This window comes from Pelophylax lessonae (genome assembly GCF_965119305.1).
Source record: "Pelophylax lessonae genome assembly, chromosome: 4".
NCBI lineage: Eukaryota > Metazoa > Chordata > Amphibia > Anura > Ranidae > Pelophylax > Pelophylax lessonae.
This window is the reverse complement of record NC_138771.1, coordinates 76,424,490-76,449,746: the sequence shown is the minus strand read 5'-3', so window position 1 is coordinate 76,449,746 and position 25,257 is coordinate 76,424,490. Positions and strand designations below refer to the sequence as shown.

At 44.5% G+C, this 25,257-nt stretch overlaps 1 protein-coding gene across 1 annotated transcript in view; it reads left to right on the top strand.

Moving 5' to 3' along the window:
- HOMER2 (homer scaffold protein 2) overlaps window positions 1-25,257 on the top strand; it is a 375,844-nt gene that overhangs the window by 170,735 nt on the left and 179,852 nt on the right. The window contains exon 3 of the mRNA XM_082254028.1: window positions 12,644-12,775. Coding sequence (XP_082110154.1) covers window positions 12,644-12,775 — 132 coding nt within the window. The remainder of the gene's footprint in view (window positions 1-12,643; window positions 12,776-25,257) is intronic.

The window sequence follows — 25,257 nt, the reverse complement described above, 5'->3', positions numbered from 1 at the left end:
GGATGTCTACTAGAGTCTTGTTTTGGTCAGGTTTAAGTCAGTAATTACTAAGAATTGTAGGCCTATAATACATAACGCCAAATTTCCATGAAAAGAATTGTACCGCTTTTGGTACATAATTCCTGACAGAATCATACCGCCAGGGAGGTTAAAGTGTTACTAAACCCAGGACCCTGCATTCACTATATCTGGTCTCCCACAGTACACAGAACATGGACATGCAATAGTTTTGGTAAATATAAGCTGCTAAATACCTTATTTCATCAGCAATATATAGCAGTCTTGTGACATTTGTATCAGTGTCCGCTTAAGCTTATAGGAAGATTTTCCATTCTCCCCTGACCCTTTGTCTGGTCGGTGCTGATTGGCCCTGCAGGGCCGGTTTTAGACAAAGTGTGGCCCTGGGCAAACCTAAAAGTGGGGCCCCAAATTTTTTTATATTCTACCAAAAATATAGGCGCATTTAATCAATTTAGCCAAATAAAACATACAACTACATGAAAATATGCTTTAATTAAATAACATTAAATAGAATAAATAAAATATAACAAAATCAATGCATCAGGGCATGCTGGGCATTGTAGTTAGTAACTGCAAGTCCCAGCATGCCCTGATACAGCCTATGGCTCTGCAGCTGCCCCAAAACACAACCTGCAGCATGTTGCACTATATAGTATAATATAATACTATAAAGTGCAACATGCTGCAGGTTGTGTTTTGGGGCAGCTGCAGAGCCATAGGCTGTATCAGGGCATGCTGGGAGTTGCAGTTAGTGACTGCAATGCCCAGCATGCCTGGCCCCTGATACATCCTATGCAGCTGCTGCTGCACTATATATTATTTTCTAGCCACCCACCCCCCTTACCCTTATTTTTTTTATGCGGTGCAGACTTGTGGCAGCGGCTCCACTAATTTAAATTGCCCGGCTCCTCTCCGGTGGGGCTGGCGACGTCACTGACGTCAGTCTCTGCTGCCTGGCAACAGACGTGACGGCGCACACGTGACGTCAGTTACCAGCAGCCCCCACGCTGGAGCCTGGGACTGGGGGACGGACGTTCCTAGAGGCAGAGGGGAGGGGGAGCCGGAGCCCAGAGCGGAGGAGAAGGTCAGAGGTGAGGGGAAGATGGGAGGGGATTTGGGCCCGGCCACAGGCAGCACAGCGCTGCGCAGCGCATTGTATCCGCCCGCCGGCACATAGCGGAGCAGAGGCAGCGTGACACTGACAGGGGGTGGCTGGGGGCCCTTTGGAAGATGAAGCCGGCTCCTGACAGTGACGGGGCCCCTTTGTAAAATGGAGCCCGCTGCTGACAGTGACACGGGCACTGGCGTGCGCAGCCTATGGCATTAGGGTGTGCACCTCAAACCAAAAGCTCAAACACATGTGCGTGTGTGTGTATATATATATATACATATATATATATATACACACACACACACACACACACACACACACACACACTTTTATAAATAAATTTAAACTAAAATATAATCTATGGGGACCCTGCTCTAAAGGGGATCTATGGGGACCCTGCTCTAAAGGGGGATCTATGGCGATCCTGCTCTAAAAGGGGGATCTATGGCATAGATCCCCTTTAGAGCAGGGTCCCCATAGATCCCCCTTTAGAGCAGGCCAGGGCAGGTCCCCCATATAGATCCCCTCTTACAGCAGGCCAGGGTGAGGTGAGGTCCCCCCCATAAAGATCCCCCCTTACAGCAGGCCAGGGCGAGGTTCCCCATATAGATCCCCCTTACAGCAGGCAGGGTGAGGTGAGATCCCCCCATATAGATCCCCCTTACAGCAGGCAGGGTGAGGTTCCCCATATAGATCCCCCCTTACAGCAGGCCAGGGTGAGGTCCCCCATATAGATCCCCCCTTACAGCAGGACCTCACCCTGGCCTGCTGTAAGGGGGGATCTATATTGGGGACCTCACCCTGGCCTGCTGTAAGGGGGGATCTATATTGGGGACCTCACCTCACCCTGGCCTGCTGTAAGGGGGATCTATATGGGGTCTTAGATCCCCCTTACAGCAGGCCAGGGTGAGGTGAGGTCCCCCATATAGTCCCCCTTACAGCAGGCCAGGGTGAGGTCCCCCATATAGATCCCCCTACAGCAGGCCAGGGTCGGTGAGGTCCCCCATATAGTCCCCCTTACAGTAGGCCAGGGTGAGGTCCCCCATATAGATCCCCCCTACAGCAGGCCAGGGTCGGTGAGGTCCCCCATATAGATCCCCCTACAGCAGGCCCGGGTGAGGTGAGGTCCCCCATATAGTCCCCCTTACAGCAGGCCAGGGTGAGGTCCCCCATATAGATCCCCCCTACAGCAGGCCAGGGTCGGTGAGGTCCCCCATATAGTCCCCCTTACAGCAGGCCAGGGTGAGGTCCCCCATATAGTCCCCCTTACAGCAGGCCAGGGTGAGGTCCCCCATATAGTCCCCCCTTACAGCAGGCCAGGGTGAGGTCCCCCATATAGTCCCCCTTACAGCAGGCCAGGGTGAGGTCCCCCGCAGGCCAGGGTGAGGTCCCCCATATAGTCCCCCTTACAGCAGGCCAGGGTGAGGTCCCCCATATAGATCCCCTTACAGTAGGCCAGGGTGAGGTCCCCCATATAGTCCCCTTACAGTAGGCCAGGGTGAGGTCCCCCATATAGATCCCCTTACAGTAGGCCAGGGTGAGGTCCCCCATATAGTCCCCCTTACAGCAGGCCAGGGTGAGGTCCCCCATATAGTCCCCTTACAGTAGGCCAGGGAGAGGTCCCCCATATAGATCCCCCTACAGCAGGCCCGGGTCAGTGAGGTCCCCCATATAGTCCCCCTTACAGCAGGCCAGGGTGAGGTCCCCCATATAGTCCCCCTTACAGCAGGCCAGGGTGAGGTCCCCCATATAGATCCCCCTACAGCAGGCCCGGGTCAGTGAGGTCCCCCATATAGTCCCCCTTACAGCAGGCCAGGGTGAGGTCCCCCATATAGTCCCCCTTACAGCAGGCCAGGGTGAGGTCCCCCATATAGATCCCCCTACAGCAGGCCCGGGTCAGTGAGGTCCCCCATATAGTCCCCCTTACAGCAGGCCAGGGTGAGGTCCCCCATATAGTCCCCCTTACAGCAGGCCAGGGTGAGGTCCCCCATATAGTCCCCCTTACAGCAGGCCAGGGTGAGGTCCCCCATAAAGATCCCCCTACAGCAGGCCCGGGTCAGTGAGGTCCCCCATATAGTCCCCCTTACAGCAGGCCAGGGTGAGGTCCCCCATAAAGATCCCCCTACAGCAGGCCTGGGTGAGGTCCCCCCATATAGATTCTCCCCCCTCCCCTTACAGCAGGCCAGGCAAGGGCAGGTTCCCTCTTACCTTTTTATCACCTGTCCCCAGGCAAGATTTTCCTGCAGCACCACAGACCATCCATCACCACGCTTCAGGGCTTGAAGTTCAGGCTCTCTGGCCTCTCCCCCTCCTTTGCTGAACTGCTGTTGCTGTCTGTCCTGTCCTCCTCCTCCTCGCCGCACCGCAGGCTTCTTCTGCTGGTTCTCTCCCGCGCTGCACAGCAAAGTCCCTCCTCCCCACCTCACATTCCACACATTCCACACATACCGCACATACTACACATACCGCACGCCTGTCTCCACCTCCACCACAGTGGGCGGCGCCGGCCGGTCTGAAGGCTGTAGCTGAGCATCCGAGCCGCCAAGCTGAGGCCAGCCGCAGCGCCGCAGAAGAGACTCAGCGGCGGTCCGGCGGCCATGGCGGAACGTGCAAGGAGGCCGAGGGTGATTGCGCACGCCTATGGACACGGGGCCCCTGGACGTTCGGGGCCCTGGGCATTTTCCCAGTTTGCCCCCCCCCTAACGCCGGCCCTGTGGCCCTGTGCTGATCACATGCACTCTCCCAAGGGAAAAAAAAACAACTCTCTTAGCAATACACACCAAACTGAGCATGTGCAGCTTGACTCCTAATGCTCTGTTCTATCAAGAGATGGGTTGGAATCAGTTAAAGAAGAGGAGGATTAGAGAAGACAGGATCACACAGACTTTATAAACAATGACTCATTAACCCCTTAGGTTCCACAGTGAGTATAACAAGCATGCTTTACTGCATATACAGACTGATTTTACTGTTATGGGTTTAGTAACACTTTAATGGCATTGGCTGTATGTTTGAGGTCTTAGTTCTGCTGCCATATAACTTTGGGGCCAATCAAATACCTCCCTGATAGTATGGTATGATGGATACATATCTGCCTGTATTTCTCAGCATTGAGGACACCATTGATCCTGACCAAATCTCCAACTCCATGTGCAGAAACGTGCAAGGAGCCTCCACCATGCTTTACTGTTGCCTGCAGTCACTCGATATTGTACTGCTCTTTGGCGAACAAACTGCCTCCTGCTACAGCTGAATATTTTTAAATTTTACTCCATCAGTCCAGAGCGCCTTTCGCCATTTTTCTGCACCCCAGTTCCTATGTTTTTGTGAATAGTTGAGTTGCTTAGCCTTGTTTCCATGTCAAAGCTATGGCTTTTTGGCCACAATTCTTTCATGAAGACAACATCCGGCCAGGCTTCTCCGGACAGTAGATGGGTGTACATCGGTCCTACTGGTTGTCTGGTTTCCTTCCGTTTTATGCTGATGACCCTGCTGGACATCTTCTGATGCCAAAGGGAAATAAGCCTGATGTGTCTTTCATCCATTGCATTAAGTTTCCTTTGCCGGCCACTGCCTCTATGGTCCCCAACATTGCCCCGTTTCTTCAAAAGAGCTTGAACACCACATTTGAAACCCCAGTCTGCTTTGAAATCTTTGCCAGGGAGGAACTTTGCTGAGGCAGTAGAACTACCTTGGATCTTATTGCTGTGCTCAGTCTTGCCATGGTGTATGACCTGTGACATGAAACTGTCCTCCACAATCAGTTTATCTCTTCCTAATCCCAGTTTAAAGCCTTTTACACAGCTGTTTCTCTTTCAGTTTCAGCCTACATACACAGTTGATGATACCTGCTTTGAATAATTGGTTAATCATACACCTGACTCTAATCCTACAAAATCCCTGACTATGTGCAAGTGTAAAGGCCCGTACACACGTACCGATCGTCGGCATACAAACGTCGGTGGACGAAGGATCTGCCGATTGTACGCGTGTTAGTATGGTGCCTCCGACAGATGTCTGCGCACAATCCGCGGACAAAAGTCTTTCTTGCAAACATGAAAATATTTGTATGCCGACACCAGAACGGACGATTGTTCGCCTGTCAGTACACAATTCGGCCGACAGACCGCAGATTTGCAAGACTGGGCATGCTCAGAAAATAGAAAACACAGGGAAAGTTAACCATTACATGACATCACTTCTGCAGTCGGCGGACAAAATTCTTGTGCTGTCCTTGTGCTGTCTTTGCACTTTTCAGCAGACACCGACATCCCGGGGAGAAAAGAGGAACATTTGTAAGCCGACCATCGGTACGTGTGTACGGGGCTTAAGAATTGACGCTGTGTTGAAGCCACACCAAATATTGATTTTATTCAGACTTTTCTTCCGTTTGCTCACTTTGCATTTTGTAAATTGATAAAAATAAAAAGATATATTTTTAAAAGCATTCTTACTAAAACTTTTACACAGCAAAGTAAAATATTTTTTTCATTTTTTTTTTCTTTGGTGATTGCACAATTCTGTTTGAAGAATATTTGTAATATAATACACACAAACTTTATACATTTGAGCATTCTAATTACAAAAACCAATAGATCAAATATTGATGTTCGCGCTAACTCAGATATAGATATGCAGTTCTTCAGTTTAGTTATGTTATAGAAAATGTTTTAGGTCAGCGGTTGTCCACTTGAAAATTAGAGGGTCTCAAATGCAACACCAAGCACTTCCAGAGGGCTGCAGAGTAGTATGTTTTCATGCATTGTGACATCTAGGCAGTGTATTCAGAATGAATAGACTGTAACATACCCCAGCACCTGAAAATGCACTTTTTGCAACATACTGTACTGCATTAAATAGAAACCCCCTCCCAGCATTAGTGGTTAGTAATGATACTGTTAAACCCGACCCCCCTCCCCTTTGCATGGGAATATAGGCTGCACACTTACCCCCTCTTCAATATAAACCATGAACAAAAATACCAACACAGGAAATTGTAATAATATGGCCATGGCACCTATATTGGTATATAAATAATTCATTAATAAAATCTTTATTAAAATTCAATAAATAAACAGATATTAAAACTTAAAATTCAAATATACATACTGTATCTCTCGCTCAGTCATAGAACAAAATACTAAGAGAAAGATGGGGCTTTGCATGGGCAATTGGAGAGAGGATGATCACAATTTTCACACCGTATAATTAAAATTGCTCTCTTTATTGAACAGACATATATATATATATATATATATATTAGGCTTGTGACGGTATCAGATTTTCATGCTGCGATTAATTGATTAAGGTTTTGCCACGGTATACGGTATTATCACGGTATTCTATTATTAAATTTAAATTATTAAATTTCCACCTCACTTCAATTTCATTGCTGAATTTAGGGGCTTTGGTTCACTTATGCACATTATTATATAGTCAGTCAGTACAGACTCTGTGAACCAGGCCTAAAATAGGTCATCAAGCAGTGTCTGGCCTAACTGGTGATAACTGGTTCTGGCGCTCGGCTCCGATCCGATGGCCTGGTCATTAAGAGGGCAAATCCTTGTGGTCAAGAAGTGGTTAAACCTGAAGGAGGTGTTGTTTATAAATGACTTTACTATTGCTTTAGGCCTGGTTCACATGTATGCGGGTTGGTGGTTCACATGTATGCGGGTTGGCGGTTCACATGTATGCGGGTTGGCGGCCCACATTTGCACAGGCATAGCAGCCCATTGATTTGAACGGGCTGCTATGCCTTCATTTTCCGCAGAAAAAAGGTGCATGCAGCATTTTTTTTTAAATGCAGTGGCCTTGAAATCCATCCTGCTTTTGCACCATGCGACTAACCTGCAGTTCCTGCTCTGGCAAGCTTTCTGCATTTTTTGTATACGTGGGCACGGCATTTAAAAACAGTTTGCGTGTGCAGCAACGGCAGGTAAGTCGCATGGTGCAAAAGAAGGATGGATTTCATGGCCACTGCATTTTTTTAAATTCTGCATGCACCTTTTTTCAGCTGAAAACGCAGGCATAGCAGCTCAAGCCCATTCACATCAATGGGCTGCTATGCCTGTGCAAATGTGGGCCCCCAACCCGCATACATGTGAACCAGGCCTAAAGCAATAGTAAAGTCATTAATTGGTTAAACCTGCAGGAGGACCGGTGTTTTTATCTATTAATGACTTTACTATTGCTTTAGGCCTGGTTCATATGTATGCGGGTTGGGGGCCCACATTTGCACAGGCATAGCAGCCCATTGATGTTAATGGGCTTGAGCTGCTATGCCTGCGTTTTCAGCTGAAAAAAGGTGCATGCAGAATTTAAAAAAATGCAGTGGCCATGAAATCCATCCTTCTTTTGCACCATGCGACTTACCTGCCATTGCTGCACACCCAAACTGTTTTTAAATGCCGTGCCCACGTATACAAAAAATGCAGAAAGCTTGCCAGAGCAGGAACTGCAGGTTAGTCGCATGGTGCAAAAGCAGGATGGATTTCAAGGCCACTGAATTTTAAAAAAATGCTGCATGCACCTTTTTTCTGCGGAAAATGAGGGCATAGCAGCCCGTTCAAATCAATGGGCTGCTATGCCTGTGCAAATGTGGGCCGCCAACCTGCATACATGTGAACCGCCAACCCGCATACATGTGAACCAGGCCTAAAGCAATAGTAAAGTCATTAATAGATAAAAACACCGGTCCTCCTGCAGGTTTAACCACTTCTGGATCATCACCAGGTAGGCCAGACACTGCTTGATGGCTATATAATAATGTAATGTGGGCTGCTATGCGTGTGTGTGTATATATATATATATATTAGAGCTGCACGATTCTGGCCAAAATGAGAATCACGATTTTTTAGCTTGGAATAAAGATCTCGATTCCCTCACGATTCTCTGTGTAACAAAAAAAAAAATTGGGATAACTTTACTGTTACGTTTTTTTTTTTTATTCATTAAAGTCTATTAATTGCGTTTGAAAGACTGCTGCGCAAATACAGTGTGACATAAAATATTACAACAATCGCCATTTTTTTTCTGTAGGGTCTCTGCTAAAAAAATATATACAGTAAAACCTTGGTTTGAGAGTAACTTGGTTTAAGAGCGCTTTGCAAGACAAGCAAAATTTTCAAATAAATTTTGACTTGCTATACAAGCAATGTCTTGATATACAAGTAGCCTCAAGTCACAGCTAAGTATAAAAGAGAAGAGAGGCGCCTCTAAGTGTAGCAATATGGTTAAATTTAATGAAGGTACAACATTTAGCAACTCACATGGTTGATGATTGGAACAGGCACATCTAAGGATGCAGGCATCAGGGGTAAAGCTGTCCACATAGACCATCCTCCACACCGCCATCTACGTCATCCCTTCCATGCTGCCCCTCGCTTTCAGATCGCTTTACTCCAGGGTGGTCTTCCCGGTCAAGATTACAGACTGGCAGCCGGCGGTGCAGAAGATGGTCTATGTGGACAGCTTTACCCCGGATGCCTGCATACTTAGACGTGCCTGTTTTATTCATCAACCATGTGAGTTGGTAAATGTTGTACCTTCATTAAATGAAACCATATTACTACACTTAGAGGCGCCTCTCTTCTCTTTGATACTCTGTAGCTCCTGCTGGATTTTGCTTCTAATCCCCTTGTGGAAGCGGCTATTTGTGGATGGACATTTTATGGTTATATAACCTATCTCAATGCTATAATCTTTTTATATGGACTATAAACTGAAGGACTTTTGAATAAATGGCTGTTGAACTAATCATCTGAGTTTCCATTATTTCTTATGGGGAAATTTGCTTTGATATAAGAGTGCTTTGGATTACAAGCATGTTTCCGGAACGAATTATGCTCGCAATCCAAGGTTTTACTGTAAAATGTTTGGGGTTCTAAGTACTTTTCTAGCAAAAAAAAAAAACTGATTTTAACTTGCAAGCAACAAGTGTCAGAAAAAGGTCCAGTCTTTAAGAGGTTAAACTTCCTTTCTCCCTGGCAGAGGGAAGGAAAAGATACAATGTAATCATTTTTGTTTATAGTTACTGGGAGACTTAATGCTGAAAGGCTTAGCTGTGTGAGTGAATGAGTCATCCAGCTCACTGAAATGTATCAATTCACAAGTCAGACCCAGGAGCAGAGAAACTCGGTATTTTAAAAATGCCACAATAACAATACCGTGGCTATGCAATACCGCGATATATCGAATTACCGAAAACCGGCATATGTCTAATATATATATATATATATATATATATATATATATATAAAGACAAAAAACAAAATATACTATAACTACATAGAAAGACTGGATAAAAGAAAAACGCATATGTAGAAATATATCCCCATGGGGAATGCTGATAAAGTGTATCTCATTAGATAGCACGGTCTAGGGTCCCCAGCAAGCCGCCGGGTTTCGCAACAGGGCTTCCTCCGGGCCAGAGAGACCAAGGCAGACCGATATTTCCAGCTGCGATAGAGACCTTGGCAGACACATGCGTTGAGGGGCAGATCAGTGCAGGCAGATAAATGCAATAGAATAACTGCAAATATGTCAATTTTGGGGGAGAATTCACAGTCAGTATCCTCTCAAAATGATCACGGGAACCCCAAGATTGCAGGCACCAGATACATTCTTCGTCTAATATTACATGAACGTAAATGGGGTCTCTGTTAGAAACACTGTATATATATATATATATATATATATATATACATGAGGCAGATGCTTCACAGAGTACACTTTATATATCCATATGTATTGGCCATATCATAGACCTTGCCATCAAAGTGAGGGACTCCTTACATCCATCTTTGTCACAGAGATCTGCCAGTCATAGAACTCGAGCGAATGTCCTCAAATAAAATCATCAGAGTCCCCCCTTGATTCAAGGGTGACATAACCCCATAACAGGTGCTGCGACAGGGTGGGGAGGAGGGGAGATCGCCAAGCCGTTCCAAGTCAACTGCGACAGGAGCCTTCACGCGACGCCTTCTATAGCCCTTCTTCCCGTGACGAGAACCTTCTAGAAAGGCACGTGTTTCCTGCCCGACTTATTATACGCACGTGTTTTCCTCCTCAATTCATGTGGCAAGCCTGTAAAGGCTTAAAGCCACAGTAACCCAAGAAAACATTTTCATTTTTTTTCTTAAAACAGAGCTGTGGCCGCCACAATCCCATGTAGTGGACCCCTAATTGTGCCCACTCGCCATTAGTGATCAGTGGTCAAACAGGAGAGCAGAATATGTTTGGGACCCCTTTACTATACCATAGATCTGCAAAGGCAGCAGGTGCCCCACAAGAGAGGATCTAGCTCAGAACATGATGGGCCACATGCAAGGAGCCAACAGGCCACGTGTTGGGCACCAGGGGTTTGAATTCATTGAGAAGCTAACAGAGAGTTACAGGATTACTCTATAACATATATGTTCTGCATTCCATAAAGCTTGAGATAGATACACAAGTGCACTTTTTCTGTCCTGCACATTTTCCTTGTCTGTACCAATACCTTCACGCGGTCATTGTTCTAAAACTCATCAAACCCATAAAATGTTATCTCGGGAAGTTTGTGAAATCAGTAGGGAGAGCTGCTGATGTCTATTTGCATCCCTGCTGTGAAGTCTACTAACTAAATAGGAATTTCACCAAGTTTTTTAAAAATTAACCACTTAAGCCCCAGCCCTATTTCGGACACTTTTTGTTTACAAGTTAAAACCAGTATTTTTTCCTAGAAAACTACTTAGAACCCCAAACATTATATATATTTTTTTAGCAAAGACTCTGGAGAATAAAATGTCGGTCATTGCAAAAATTTTTGTCACGCGGTATTTGCGCAGCGGTCTTTAAAACGCCATTTTTTTTTGGAAAAAATTTGAAAAATCACATTTCACTGCATTTAAAAAATACTAAACAGTAAAGTTAGCCCATTTCTTTTATATATTGTGAAAGATGATGTCACGCCGCGTAAACAGATACCCAACATGTTACGGTTTAAAATTGCGCCCCCCCCCCCCCGTGGGATGGCGACAAACTACGGTTAATAGAGATCTCAATCTGCGACGCTTTAAATTTATTTAACGGTTACCAGTTTAGAGTTAGAGTGTAGCTCTTTTTTTAAATTATTGCCCACGCTCTGGCGATCGCGGCAATACCTCACATGTGTGGTTTGAACAGCGATTTAATTCGCGGCTCGACTTGCGTATACTTTTTTTTTGTGCGCGAGCGAACGGTGACGGGGGTGGCTAAATTTTTTTTTTTTTGTTTTTTCCTATTTATTTTTTCTTTTTTTTTAACTTTATTACAGGTTTTTAAAAAAAAAAAAAAATCTGATCACTTTTATTGCTGTCACAAGCAATGTAAACATCCCTTGTGACACCAATATGTAGTGACAGGTACACTTTATGGAGGGATCGAGGGTCTAAAAGACCCTAGACCCCTCCATTACACTTCCCTGTATGCAAAACGCCGAAAACTGCATTTTTGCATACAGCCGTTTTTCAAATCTGCTGCCTTTTGCAGCACAGTAACCGGAAGTGACGTCATGGACGCCGCCTCCGGGTTACGTCATCGGAGACCCGATCGATGCCGTTTCCGGCATTCATCGGGACTCCATCCAGCCGGCGGACGTGCCGGCTGGGTGCTCGGGGCTCCCGGTGGGACGGGAGCCACGGAAGGCGGCGGGAGGGGCGTCCCCTCCCGCTCACCCGGGTAACGATCGAGCGGCTCCCGAGCCGCATCGGTCGTTACCGACGGAAAGCCGACCATCGGCTTCAAACCACGGTACCAGGATGATGTCTCTAGCTAGAGACATCATCCCGGGATAACCCCGCAAAGTCAGCCGACGTACCGGTACGTTGATATGCGGTAAGTGGTTAAAAGTTATTCGCTACAAATACTGTAGCTGCTGACGTTTAAAAAGCAGGTACTTACCGATCCATCCATTCCAGTGAAGTCCTCCTGCAGCTCATTCTTTTCACTGCTGCAGATCCCCTGAGCCGCCATTTTGGATTTGGGATCCGGCTATGTGACTTCCTGATGAATCACAGCTGGCTCTACACTGCAGATTTGCAAGATCACGTGGTGCAGGGAGACTGGTCCTGCAACCTTCTGGGACCTGTGACATGTCCAAAAAGGCTGTGAGTGGGGAGGGGGAGTAGATGGGATGAGCGGTGTCATACTAACCTACTTGAGGATTGGGAAGGTGGGAACGGGTACTGACAAAATACAGTACTTGCTCCCCCTGCCCTTTACCCCAAAAGAAAACCTGCAACTCAATAGTAAAACCTCACTTTTTGGGTGATCTGCTTTAATTTGAAATCTGTCATTTGGGAAGAGACCTCCTGTGGCACAAGTGGGTAAGTAAAAGGGATTCTTAGATCTGGAAATTACTGACTAGTGAAATGTGTTTAGGCCTGGATTAAAAACTGGTATACTGAGAATTTATTTAAGCAATGACTGGACTGTGCTTTAACATAGAACAATAAAAGTATTTTCTCTCTCCTTTTTTCTTTTTTTGCACTACAGGTAATAATAAACAGCACAATCACACCCAACATGACTTTTACAAAGACATCACAGAAGTTTGGCCAGTGGGCTGACAGCAGAGCGAATACGGTTTTTGGACTAGGGTTTGGATCAGAGCAACAGCTTTCGAAAGTAAGTAAAGTAAATTGGAATTTTAAAGCTGCAATAAACCCAAACGCTAACAATTATTATATTGCCCAAGAAAAGTGCAATGCTTCAACATAAAGTGAATCAAAAACGTATATAAACTGCATAAATGTGTGAAACAAACATACAGTGCCTTGAAGAAGTATTCATACCCCTTGAACCTTTCCACATTTTGTCATGTTACAGCCAAAAACGTAAATGTATTTTATTGGGATTTTATGTGAGAGACCAACACAAAGCGGCACATAATTGTGAAGTGGAAGGAAAATGATAAATGATTTTCAATTTTTTTTTACAAATAAATATGTGAAAACTGTGGCGTATATTTGTATTCAGCCAATACTTTGTAGAACTGCCTTTCCCTGCAATTACAGCTGCAAGTATTTTTGTGGATGTGTCTACCAGTTTTGAACATGTAGAGAGGGAAGTTTTTGCCCATTTTTCTTTGCAAAATAGCTCAAGCTCTGTCAGACTGTATGGGGAGTGCCTCTGTATACATCAACTTTCAAGTCTTGCCACAGATTCTCAATTGGATTTAGAGCTGGACATTGACTGGGCTGTTCTAAAACATGAATATGCTTTAATCCAAACCATGCTATTATGGCTCTGGATTTTTGTTTAGGATCCTCATCCTGCTGGAAGGTGAACCTCCGCCCCAGTCTCAAGTCTTTTGCAGATTCTAACAGGTTTTCTTCTAAGATTGCCCTGTATTTGTCTCCATCCATCTTCCCATCAACTCTCACCAGCTTCCCTGTCTCTGCTGAAGAAAAGCATCCCCACGACATGATGCTGCCACCACCATGTTTCACAGTGAGGATGGTGTAATCAGGGTGATGTGTAGTGTTGTTTTTCCACCACAGTGTTTTTCTTTTAGGCTCAAAAGTTTGATTTTGGACTCCTCTGACAAGATTACCTTCTTCCACATGTTTGCTGTGTCATCCACATGGCTTTTGACAAACTGCAAACAGGATTCCTTATGACTTTTTCAAAAATGGCTTTCTTCTTGCCACTCTTCCATAAAGGCCAGATTTGTGGAGTGCACGAATAATAGTTGTCCTGTGGATAGATTCTCAAACCTGAGCTGCGGATCTCTGCAGCTCCTCCAGAGTTACCATGGGCCTCTTGGCTGCTTCTCTGATTAATGCTTTCCTTGCCCGGCCTGTTAGTTTAGGTGGACGGCCATGTCTTGGTAGGTTTGCAGTTGTACCATACTCCTTTACATTTTTGGATGATGGATTGAACAGTGCTCCGTGAGATGTTCAAAGCTTGGGATGTTCTTTTTTACCTAACCCTGCTTTAAACTTCTCCACAACTTTATCCCTGACCTGTCTGGTGTGTTCCTTGGCCTTCATGATGCCCTTTGTTCCCTAAGGCCTCTTTCACACGGATCGGACCGTATTGCGATCTGCTCCAGCACTTTCTTTTTTTTTACGGACACGGATGACACTTGTGTCATCCGGTCCGTATGTCCGCATATCATCCCATCCGTTTGCGGATGATATACGGACATAATGTATGTCTATGGGGGTTGCGGATGTCAGCGGATGACACCTCTGACATCCGATTTTGCGTCCTTTCCATTTTCTAAACAGAAGAAAAATAGGGTTCTGTTCCGTTCCAAAAAACAGAACAGAACTGAAAGGACGCAAATTGGATGTCAGCGGATGGTCATCCGCAATCCCATTGATATGCATTATGTCTGTATATCACCCGCAAACGGATGGGGTGATATACGGGCATACGGAACGCCCGTGTGAAAGAGGCCTTAGGTTCTCTGACAAATTTCTGAGGGCTTCACAGAACGGCTGCATTTATACTGAGATTAAATGACACACAGGGGGATTTTATTTACTAATTAGGTGAGTTCTGAAGGCAATTGTTCCCACTAGATTTTAGTTAGGGGTATCAGAGTAAATGAGGCAGAATACAAATGCATGCCACACTTTTTACATATTTATTTGTAAAAAAAAAAAAACTTAAAAACCATTTATCATTTTCTTTCCACTTCACAATTATGTGCCACTTTGTGTTGGTCTATCATATAAAACCCCAATAAAATACATTTACGTTTTTGATTGTAGCCTGACAAAATGTGAAAAATTTCAAGGGGTATGAATAATTTTTCAATGCACTGTATATACAAATATAATTATAATTAAAAAAACCACATGAAGAAATTACTACAGGCAGTCCCCGAGTTACTTACATCCGACTTATACTTACAAATGGAGGGAGACAAAAGGAAGTGAGAGGAAATCTACCTCTAGGAAGGGAAATTTACTCCTGTAAGAGTTATCGTGGGAAAAAGGTGTCTCCGCTTAAGGTTTATCGCCAATCCTTGTTTCCACAACAACCCAAAATGTTCAAAATCCAATTGTCATAGGGACAGAAAGTGAGGCATAGATCTTCCCTATGCTATCTATACAAAAGATAAAAAAAAATTGGCTGGAGTTACACTAGAAAAAAAAAGTAAATTGTGGAAAGAAATTTACATACAAGTTCAACTTAAAGTGGAACTTTATTCAGAAAATGAAGTCCTGCTAGATGACTTCAGGGTGGCCCATTTTACAGGTTTAGCTATGTAAAACATTAAAAATAAATGCCTGTACCGTGTAAAATCCAGTAATATACTGTCTCACCCTGCTCTGCACATGCTCAGTTGCTCTACATTTTTAGGCACTGCTAAAAAGCCAAATTAAACCCTCCTATCCTTTACAGCCAAAGAAGCTTCTTCTGTTTGGTATGCAACTGCCGTGGTGCTGCACATGTGATCAGTTATGACACCAGCCATTTGATGGTTTGACAATTTGGTTGAGGACACAAGCAGATGTGACAGTTAGCCATCCGGGCATTCCAGGAATGTAACTGTTTTTTTAAACCATTAAATCGATGGATTTAGTTGCACTTTATCATTTACTGCTGCTCAGGGGCTCTGGACTTCAGCAAAATGGCAGCCTCCAGCAAGAAGAAACGGAATCAATGCTGGAGGCAATTAATAGCACACGCTAATGTTGGTAGCATAATAAGGCCTCATGCACACTGGAAGTTTTTACAGCGGCTGTCTTTGGCGTCAGACGTTGTTTTCTACAGCCAGTAAACTCCCCAGCATGTTATCCTATGTGTTCATGCACTCATAGGCTGTAATCCGCAGTTTTTGGCAGGGGCGTTTTCTGGCTGTTAAAAAAAAAAAGCCAAAGACTAGTGGGTTTTGAGTGGCGTTTTTCGGCTGTAAAAACGCTCTAATGTCGATAAACGCCAAAAAATGCTGCTAACTGGCGTTTTTTGACGTTTTTTTGATTCCATTGCTTTTTTTAAGCCTGGGTTCAGTTTCGAGGTGTCGTTCATGGAACATAGCCTGGGTTCACACTAGTGTATGCTGAACAATGCATGTGATTTGCCTCAAAAAAGCACCGCATTCCTGTGCACATCACATGTGATGTCTGTGCGATGCGATTTGAGCCATATATTTTGTATGGCTCAAATTGCATTACATTTGCACCAAAATGTTGTAGGACCCTTTTTTCCCCGCACCTAAATCTTATCGCATAGGTGTGAACACTCATGTGATGTAATTCTGGTAAGCATTGCATTGTGGGAAAGTGGGAGTTACTAAAATAGCAGAGAGGTGATTTTTTTTAGCTAAAAACGGCAAAAAACGCCAATGCAAAAAAAGCTGAAAAACGCTGAAAAACTCACTACAAAGCTACTGGCGTTTTTATAACGTCCAGTGTGCATGAGGCCCAATGCAGAATGTATGTTCCTTGCTAAAGAACATTATTTTTTAAATCAAGTTGTTATGGGTAGAGTTCTGCTTTAAAAACAAACTTACGGAATCTTGTTTGTAACTTGGGGACTGCCTGTTTAGTGCCGGTTCACACTACTCCCACTTGTCAGGCGACTTGGTCGCCTGACAAGTAGCTCCCAATGCTGTGCAATGGAACCGTTCTAATCAGAGTGACTCATGTCGCTCCGACTTAGAAAAAGGTTCCTGCACTATTTTTTGGCGAAGTCGGAGCAACTTGGATTGACTTTTATTATGAGAAGTCGTTTGCAAGCCGCGATGAAGTCGCACTGCACGGGCGAGTTCAAAGTTGCCCGAAGTTGGGGTGACTGAGTCGGATTAGTGTGAACCGGCTCTACGTGACCATAAAGTGCTCGTGTTTGTAAACATTCATAGAGTCCAGGAAAAAGTCCCAAAGTTGCAAAAACCTCCACTTGAGACACTCAATGATGTTGATTCCCAGTGCAATAGATCATACACAACGTGAGTGATCTGAAAGAGCAGAACCTCCACAGTCATGCACTCACCAGAAAAAACAGATGCCTTCAGAGGGGTCTGGGACCCCTGGAAATATTACCTTTCAGGAAACCAGGGAGGATAAGTACCGTATTTATCGGCGTATAACACGCACCTCAAATTTAGGAGGGCCATTTTTGGAAAAAAGCTTAAATTTGAAATAAACCGCATTGAACTCAGAACTTTTTTTTTTTTTAATCAAATGCAGTCTTACCAGTGCCCATGAATGCAGCCTCATCAGCGCAGTGTCCACCAATGCAGTCTCGCCAGCGCAGTGTCCACCAATGCAGTCTCGCCATCGCAGTGTCCACCAATGCAGCCTCGCCATCGCAGTGTCCACCAATGCAGCCTCGCCATCGCAGTGTCCACCAATGCAGCCTCGCCATCGCAGTGTCCACCAATGCAGTGTCGCCATCGCAGTGTCCACCAATGCAGTCTCGCCATCGCAGTGACCACCAATGCAGCCTTGCCATCGCAGTGTCCACCAATGCAGCCTCGCCATCGCAGTGTCCACCAATGCAGCCTCGCCAGCACAGTGTCCACCAATGTAGCCTCGCCAGCGCAGTGTCCACCGATGTAGCCTCGCCAGCGCAGTGTCCACCGATGTAGCCTCGCCAGCGCAGTGTCCACCGATGTAGCCTCGCCAGCGCAGTGTCCACCAATGCAGCCTCGCCAGCGCAGTGTCCACCAATGCAGGGCAAAGCAACAGGCAACAGCAGCCTCACCAGCGCCATTGCACAGAGCGGCGATATATTTTAAAAAAAAAAGTCCAGGCAGAGGGGGGCGGACTGGGCTGCGGCCGCTGTCATCTGAAGTCCCAGCGCCTATGATAGACATCACACGTCCCGCATCCCGGCATTGGGCCACTGTGCTGTCTATCATAGGAGGTGGGACTTCCTATGACAGAACCGCTCGTCCTTCTGCCCGGTCCATTTTTAGGAGAAAAAAGTGTTATACGCCGATAAATACGGTGGGTGGCTGACCCTGTGGGAAGGAAGCCTTTTTCCTGACCCTTAACCTCTTAATACTGTGTTCCCCATCCATCCCTCTCTTCAACCCCACCCTCCTCTTCACTTCTAATGTTTTCAACACCTTTGTAAGGGCTCTTTCACACGGTCCGCCTCCGTAGGCGGATCCGTATTGCTCAGCGGGGATCGATCAGCGATCCCCGCTGAGCCGGCGGATGACAGCTCTGTCTCCGCTTGCAGAGCGGAGAGGGAGGTGTCTCAGCCCCCGCTGCCCTCTATGGGGGATCGGATGAGAGCGGACCGCTTGTCCGCTCTCATCAGATCCGATCCGATTACTGAACGGATGGAAAAATAGGGTTTCCATCCGTCCAGATTTCACGCACAGGATCGGATGCGGATGGCAGCGGGTGTCAGCGGAGGTGTCTCCGCTGACATCCGCTGCCCCATAGAGCTGCATGGAGGATCCGATCAGATCTGCCTAAAAAACTGACAGGCGGATCTGATCGGACCGCCCGTGTGAAAGAGCCCTTATTCTCTCCTTTTCTATATTCTCTTTCAAAATATCTGCTGTGGCTCATTCAAGGACAAAGGCAAATGGCCTCTAAGGCCTTGTTCACACCTATGCGTTTTTTTAGTGCTTTTTGCAGAAAGGCACTTTTTTCCATTTAACGTGGTTTCCTATGGAACACATTTACATCTATGCTTTTTTCAGCTGCTGAGTTTTTGGAAAGGGTCAGGGACCTTTTTAAATGTAAAACAATGCATTTCTGGTTCAACAGACTTCTACGGAGAAGCTGTAAAATGGCATGTAGTGCGTTTTTGCCGTATTGGGCATTTTTTAATCTGCCTAACAACAAACTTGTCCAAAAAAAAAACTAAAACAAAAGTATAAAAAATACAAAACGCATAAAAAAAAGCAGGAAAAACACGTATGAAACAAGTGTGTAAAAACGCACCGCAAAAAGCACTGCAGAATCGGATTACAAGCAAGCTGCATAGGTGTGAACCGAACCTAAAGCCCATCCACCATCACCAGCTCCATCTACATAAGATAATTGTGGAGACATACAGAATATACTATACCCTCTTGTGAAGCTTTAAATTGCCAATTTATTTATAAATGCAAATAATAGGGAATGGAACCACATTGTTATCCATTGCGTGAAATATATTCTTCTCTTGTACTTGGAAAAAAATCTATAAAAGCCATTGAAAATAAAAGATTAGAATGGAATATAGGTGCACAGGAGGGGTGCAGCCAGCAATTAACACTGTTAGGAAGTGTTGAATCAGATTATTCTGACCCAAAATTCAATCCTCCTGGTGTAGAGGAGAGAACATCTAAAGATGTATGCAGACACAGCTAATAGCCTGCTCTGTGTCATTATGCTGAATTCACACCTTTCCTTGTTGTGTCCATTACCTATGCGGGTTGACATGCACTGACATTGTGATCAATAGACGCTATAACATGCACATCACCAAAAAAAAAGAAAAGGAACACAGGTCAAAGCAACACACAGGTGTACACTAGAACAATCTAAGACTATAGTCTCCAGACTGTGGCCTGGGGGCCGGATGTGGCCCTTTGCTTTTATCTGGCCCTTGAGGGCACTGTTTATCCCATTGAAAAGAGACCCTACTCTGCCCACTGATGCCAACAATGGGGCAGAATTCTTGTCACTGACTTCAACAATAGGGAACTATTCCTCCTAGTGACACTGATGGGGCACTATTCCTCCTCCTGACACCAACGACGGGGCACTATTCCTCCTACTTAAACCAGCGATGGAGCACTATTGCTCCTACTGACAAAAGCAATGGGGCACTATTCCTCTTACTGACACCAGCAATGGGGCACTATTCCTCCTACTGACACCAGCAATGGGGCACTATTCCTCCTACTGACACCAGCAATGGGGCACTATTCCTGCTAATGACACCGACAATGGGGCACTATCCCTCCTTTTTTACACAAACAATGGGGCACTATTCCTCCTACTGACACCAGCGATAGGGCACTATTCTTCCTACTGACACCTACGATGGGGCACTATTCCTCCTACTGACACCAGCGATAGGGCACTATTCTTCCTACTGACACCAACGATGGGGCACTATTCCTCCTACTGACACCAGCAATGGGGCACTATTCCTCCTACTAACACCAGCAATGGGGCACTATTCCTCCTACTAACACCAGCAATGGGGCACTATTCCTCCTACTGACACCAGCAATGGGGCACTATTCCTCCTACTAACACCAGCAATGGGGCACTATTCCTCCTACTGACACCAGCAATGGGGCACTATTCCTCCTACTGACACCAGCAATGGGGCACTATTCCTCCTAATGACACCAACAATGGGGCACTATTCCTCCTTTTTTACACCAGCGATGGGGCACTATTCCTCTGCTGTTCATAACTGTTGGCTGCTTGGCCTGGGTGCCATTCAGAGAATGCATTCAATTTTTGTGTATGTACAGCATTCTCTGATTTTACAAGGCAGAGATTGTGATGTCACTGCTCTCTCTCTCTCTCTCTCACCTCATCCAATCAAATAACATTGTGAATTAATTTAGAAAATGCAAAGTATTCTGTGAATGGAGCCTGTGCCAAGCAAACAATCTTCTGTGTTCAGTAAACAGCAGAGCAGATGTTCAGCCCGGGACCCCGGAAGCTAGTGGGGATCACTGGAATAGTGGTGCCTACTACAGTGATTTCCAGCTTCTAGAGGGATTGGCCAAGTAAGGTAAATGCATGTATAAATATCCATACCTGGAATTCTTCTTTTAATAGCTATACGATGACATGAGGCATTTTATAATACTTAGCTTAACCACTTGCTATCTGTGGCAATTCTGACACTTCACTCCTACATGTAAAAAACTATTTTTTTTTTTAACTAGAAAATTAGTTAGAACTCCATAAACATATATATATATATATATATATATATATATATATATATATATATATATATATATATATATATATATATATATATTTTTTTTTTTTAGCAAAGGTCCTATAGAACAAAATGATGGGTGTTGCAATTTTTATGTCACGTGGTATTTGCGCAGCAGCTTTTCAAATGCAATGTTGTGGGAAAAAAATGCACTTCTCCTTCCTGCCCAGGAGAGCTGTCAGATCCCCACTCTCCTCTATGGGAGATCGGATGAAAAATAGACCACCTGTCTGTTTTCATCTGATCCGATCCGATCCTCCAGACGGATGGAAAATAGCGTCTGGATTTCACGGACTGGATCGGATAGCAGCGGGTGTCAGAGGAGCCATAGGGCTGCATGGAGCATCCGATCAGGTCCACCTGAAAAAAAACTGTCAGGCGGACCTTATCGGAAAGCCCATGTGAAAGGGGCCTTTGACACCAAAAAATGCAAGAACATGATAAAAACCCAGGTGTATTATTTGTGTCTCTTCTGTAAATGATCCGCTCTTCCTTTTCTATTATGTATCTTGTGCCCATAAAAAAGGTATTTCCTCTCTTCTCTTTTATCTTTAATCTTTTTCAGGTTATAATTTGCAGAACCTGTAATCAGTTGCTCCTTTCTTTTATGTTATTGATGTATTGGACCACTAGAGAAATGATTAATTTTAATCAATAAAAATTAAAACAGGACAGAGGGGACAATGTATGAAATACAAGCTGTAAAAGAAGGAAAAAGGCACCTAAAATAGTCTGGGTGGATTATGACGACTGCGGCTTGGAAATAACACAGCAAGTAATTCCCATAGCAACCTCCTACTTGACAGAACATCTCACATACGTCCTCCTACATTCATTAGAAGCAGCTTGTCTTATTTTTTCCCAGATACTTTCTACGGGTTTAGGGCATGTGTTGTGTTCAGTTTCCTGATCTACACTCAGCTTTTTTTTTTTTTTTTCTCAGTTGTAAAAATGAAGTTCCCAGCTAGAGGAAGCTGAAAAATTCCATTTAGATAATTTATTAAAGAAATATGTGGCTGTACCCAGACTTTTACCTACTTTGTCTAATGTAGTAATCCACAGAGACTTAAATTTTCCAATTTTTAAAAACTACCAATACTTTAAGAACTAAATTGAGCAGCATTAGGGCCCCTTTCTCACTTGTGCGACCTAAAAATTTAGCGATTTTGACTGGACTAGAAGCAATGTCTGTGTAATCTTGATGTCTCTGGACCTCACAACGCATTAAAGTTGGACCAAAATAGTACAGGAACTACTTTGAAGTCATTGCGACTTGAAGTCGCACAGATTTGAACGATACTCATTGGAAATAATGGGGTACGACTTGTCATGCGACTTTGCAGTCCCAATCGTGTAATAATCGTGATCTTGATTCACCCCACCCCTGCAATCTCAATCCTGAACTTCCGTGAGTCTTGGTGCAGTCATAATGGGTTAAGATGACACATAGTAAAAATGATCAGCTCACATTTGTGTAGATGCTGGGATCAAGGGTGTCCCCGGGATGCTGGCATCGGTATTGTGGTGGGATTGGTAAGGTAGCCTGGAGGGGATGCTGTTTGTACATTCATGGCATGCTTTTTCAAATGGGAGCTGTCTTGATTTAACCCATTATTATCATGACCAAGGAGAGGGTAATCCATGATAGAGGAGGGGGGGGGGGGGTGTAATCCAAGTCACAGCTTTATTTCAAATGGTTAATAAAAAAATTATATATATATATATATTATATATATATATTATAGATCTCTCTCTCTCTCTCTCTCTCTATATATATATATATATATATATATATATATATATATATATATATATATATATATATTTTTTACGTTTAAATCCGTTGTAGAATTGAAACACGTAGCAGTTTCCCTTTATGCTACAGCCAAATGCGATCTTTGAAGTCTGCACTGCACATGTACACTACCTTTTTCAACTACGTTTTTTATTTTATTTTTGCCGCCTTCTTCCTTAGGGTATTCTGCTGACAGCAGTTTGACTTGTATACAAGAGGCATTCAAATGCACTTGTTGGCTCCTGTATTTGAAATTATATATATATATATATAGTCTCTCTCACAAAAGTGAGTACACCCCTCACATTTCTGTAAATATTTTATATCTTTTCATGTGACAACACTGAAGAAATTACACTTTGCTACAATGTAAAGTAGTGAGTGTACAGCTTGTATAACAGTGTAAATTTGCTGTCCCCTCAAAATATCTCAACACACAGCCATTAATGTCTAAACCACTGGCAACAAAAGTGAGGACACCCCTAAGTGAAAAAGTCCAAATTGGGCCCAAAGTGTCAATATTTTGTATGGCCACCATTATTTTCCAGCACTGCCTTAACCCTCTTGGGTATGGAGTTCACCAGAGCTTCACAGGTTGCCACTGAAGTCCTCTTCCACTCTTTTGTAACGACATCACGGAGCTGGTGGATGTTAGAGACCTTGCGCTCCTCCACCTTCTGTTTAAGGATGCCCCACAGATGCTCAATTGGGTTTAGGTCTGGAGACATGCTTGGAGTCCATCACATTTACCCTCAGCTTCTTTAGCAAGGCAGTGGTCATCTTGGAGGTGTGTTTGGGGTTCGTTATCATGTTGGAATACTGCCCTACAGCCCAGTCTCCGAAGGGAGGGGATCATGCTCTGCTTCAGTATGTCACAGTACATGTTGCCATTTATGGTTTCCTCAATGAACTGTCCCCAGTGCCTGCAGCACTCATGCAGCCCCAGAACATGATACTCCCACCACCATGCTTGACTGTAGGCAAGACACACTTGTCTTTGTATATCTCACCTGGTTGCCACTACACACGCTTGACACCATCTGAACCAAATAAGTTTATCTTGGTCTCATCAGACCACAGGACATGGTTCCAGTAATCCATGTCCTTAGTCTGCTTGTCTTCAGCAAACTGTTTTTGAGCTTTCTTGTGCATTATCTTTAGAAGAGACTTCCTTCTGGGATGACAGCCATGCAGACCAATTTGATGCAGTGTGTGGAGTATGATCTGAGCACTGACAGGCTGACCCCCCCACCACTTCAACCTCTACAGCTATGCTGGCAGCACTCATATGTCTATTTCCCAAAGACAACCTCTGGATATGACGCTGAGCACATTCACTCAACTTCTTTGGTCGACCATGGCGAGGCCTGTTTTAATGTTACCTGTCCAGATTGCGCTGCTGTGCGGCGCTTTCTGACAGGAGGTCATCTAACGTCCAGTCGGGATCTTAAAGTCACTGCCTAACCCTCTTTGTGCTATAGGCTGGGCAGGAAGATGCTATACAATGCTTGGAGACTGTAAAGTTTAACTACATAGGGCAATTCTCAGGTGATTTTGTGGCAATTCAACTATGCCCTCACTTCGTGTTTTACTCAACACCTCCAAACTTGTAATATTCTATTTATCTGCAGATGCTATAAAGAGAAAAAAAACACGGAACTCCAGGTATAATCTTCAGCTTGGCACAATGTAAGTATGTTTATCTCTTACCTGAGGGGGCCACTGGGGAACCTGACAATCGCTTTACTAGCTGGCGCTTTTACAGCAAAAGCCGCAGTCCTCCAGGTCCTATGCCAAGTGGCTTTCCCATTGCAGATTGAGCACAGGGGGTCACTAGTTTTGCACTGCTGCCATTCACACAATGCCTTGCATTTTTTTTTAATAGTAAAGAGTGTTCTCTGATTTGAAGGTCACAAACTCAACCTCATCCAATCAGAGAACATCTTGTATTAATTGATAAAGTGACTGCCTGTGGTCACTATGCAGAAAAGAAGCCACATGGTACACGACCCAGGTTTTCACTATTACTGTAATAGCGCCCACTACTACAGTGGTTGTCAGCTCCCCCAGCAGTCCCTTGGGTATGATATATGCATACTTATATTGATCCAAGCTGCAATACAAATCAGAAATTTAGCTTTAATGAGAACCTGTCCCTAAGCTGTCTTATAGGCCTCTGATGAAAGCCACTATTCCCTGCCTTGCAGACTAGTTCCAGGACAGTCACTTCACTTAAAGTGATGCGGAAATAGGTCTATTAGTAAATGCTGCTTCCATCAGACTTTTCTGACTGATTCCTTTTATTAATCCACAGCATTCGTCACGTAGGTTTGGAATGTTTTTGGTATTCCATGGTGCCATTTATGTGCACCTAACGTTTTGCAGTCCTGCAGAAAAGCTGGCTCTGTATAACAAATATTAAGCTATTTGCTCACAA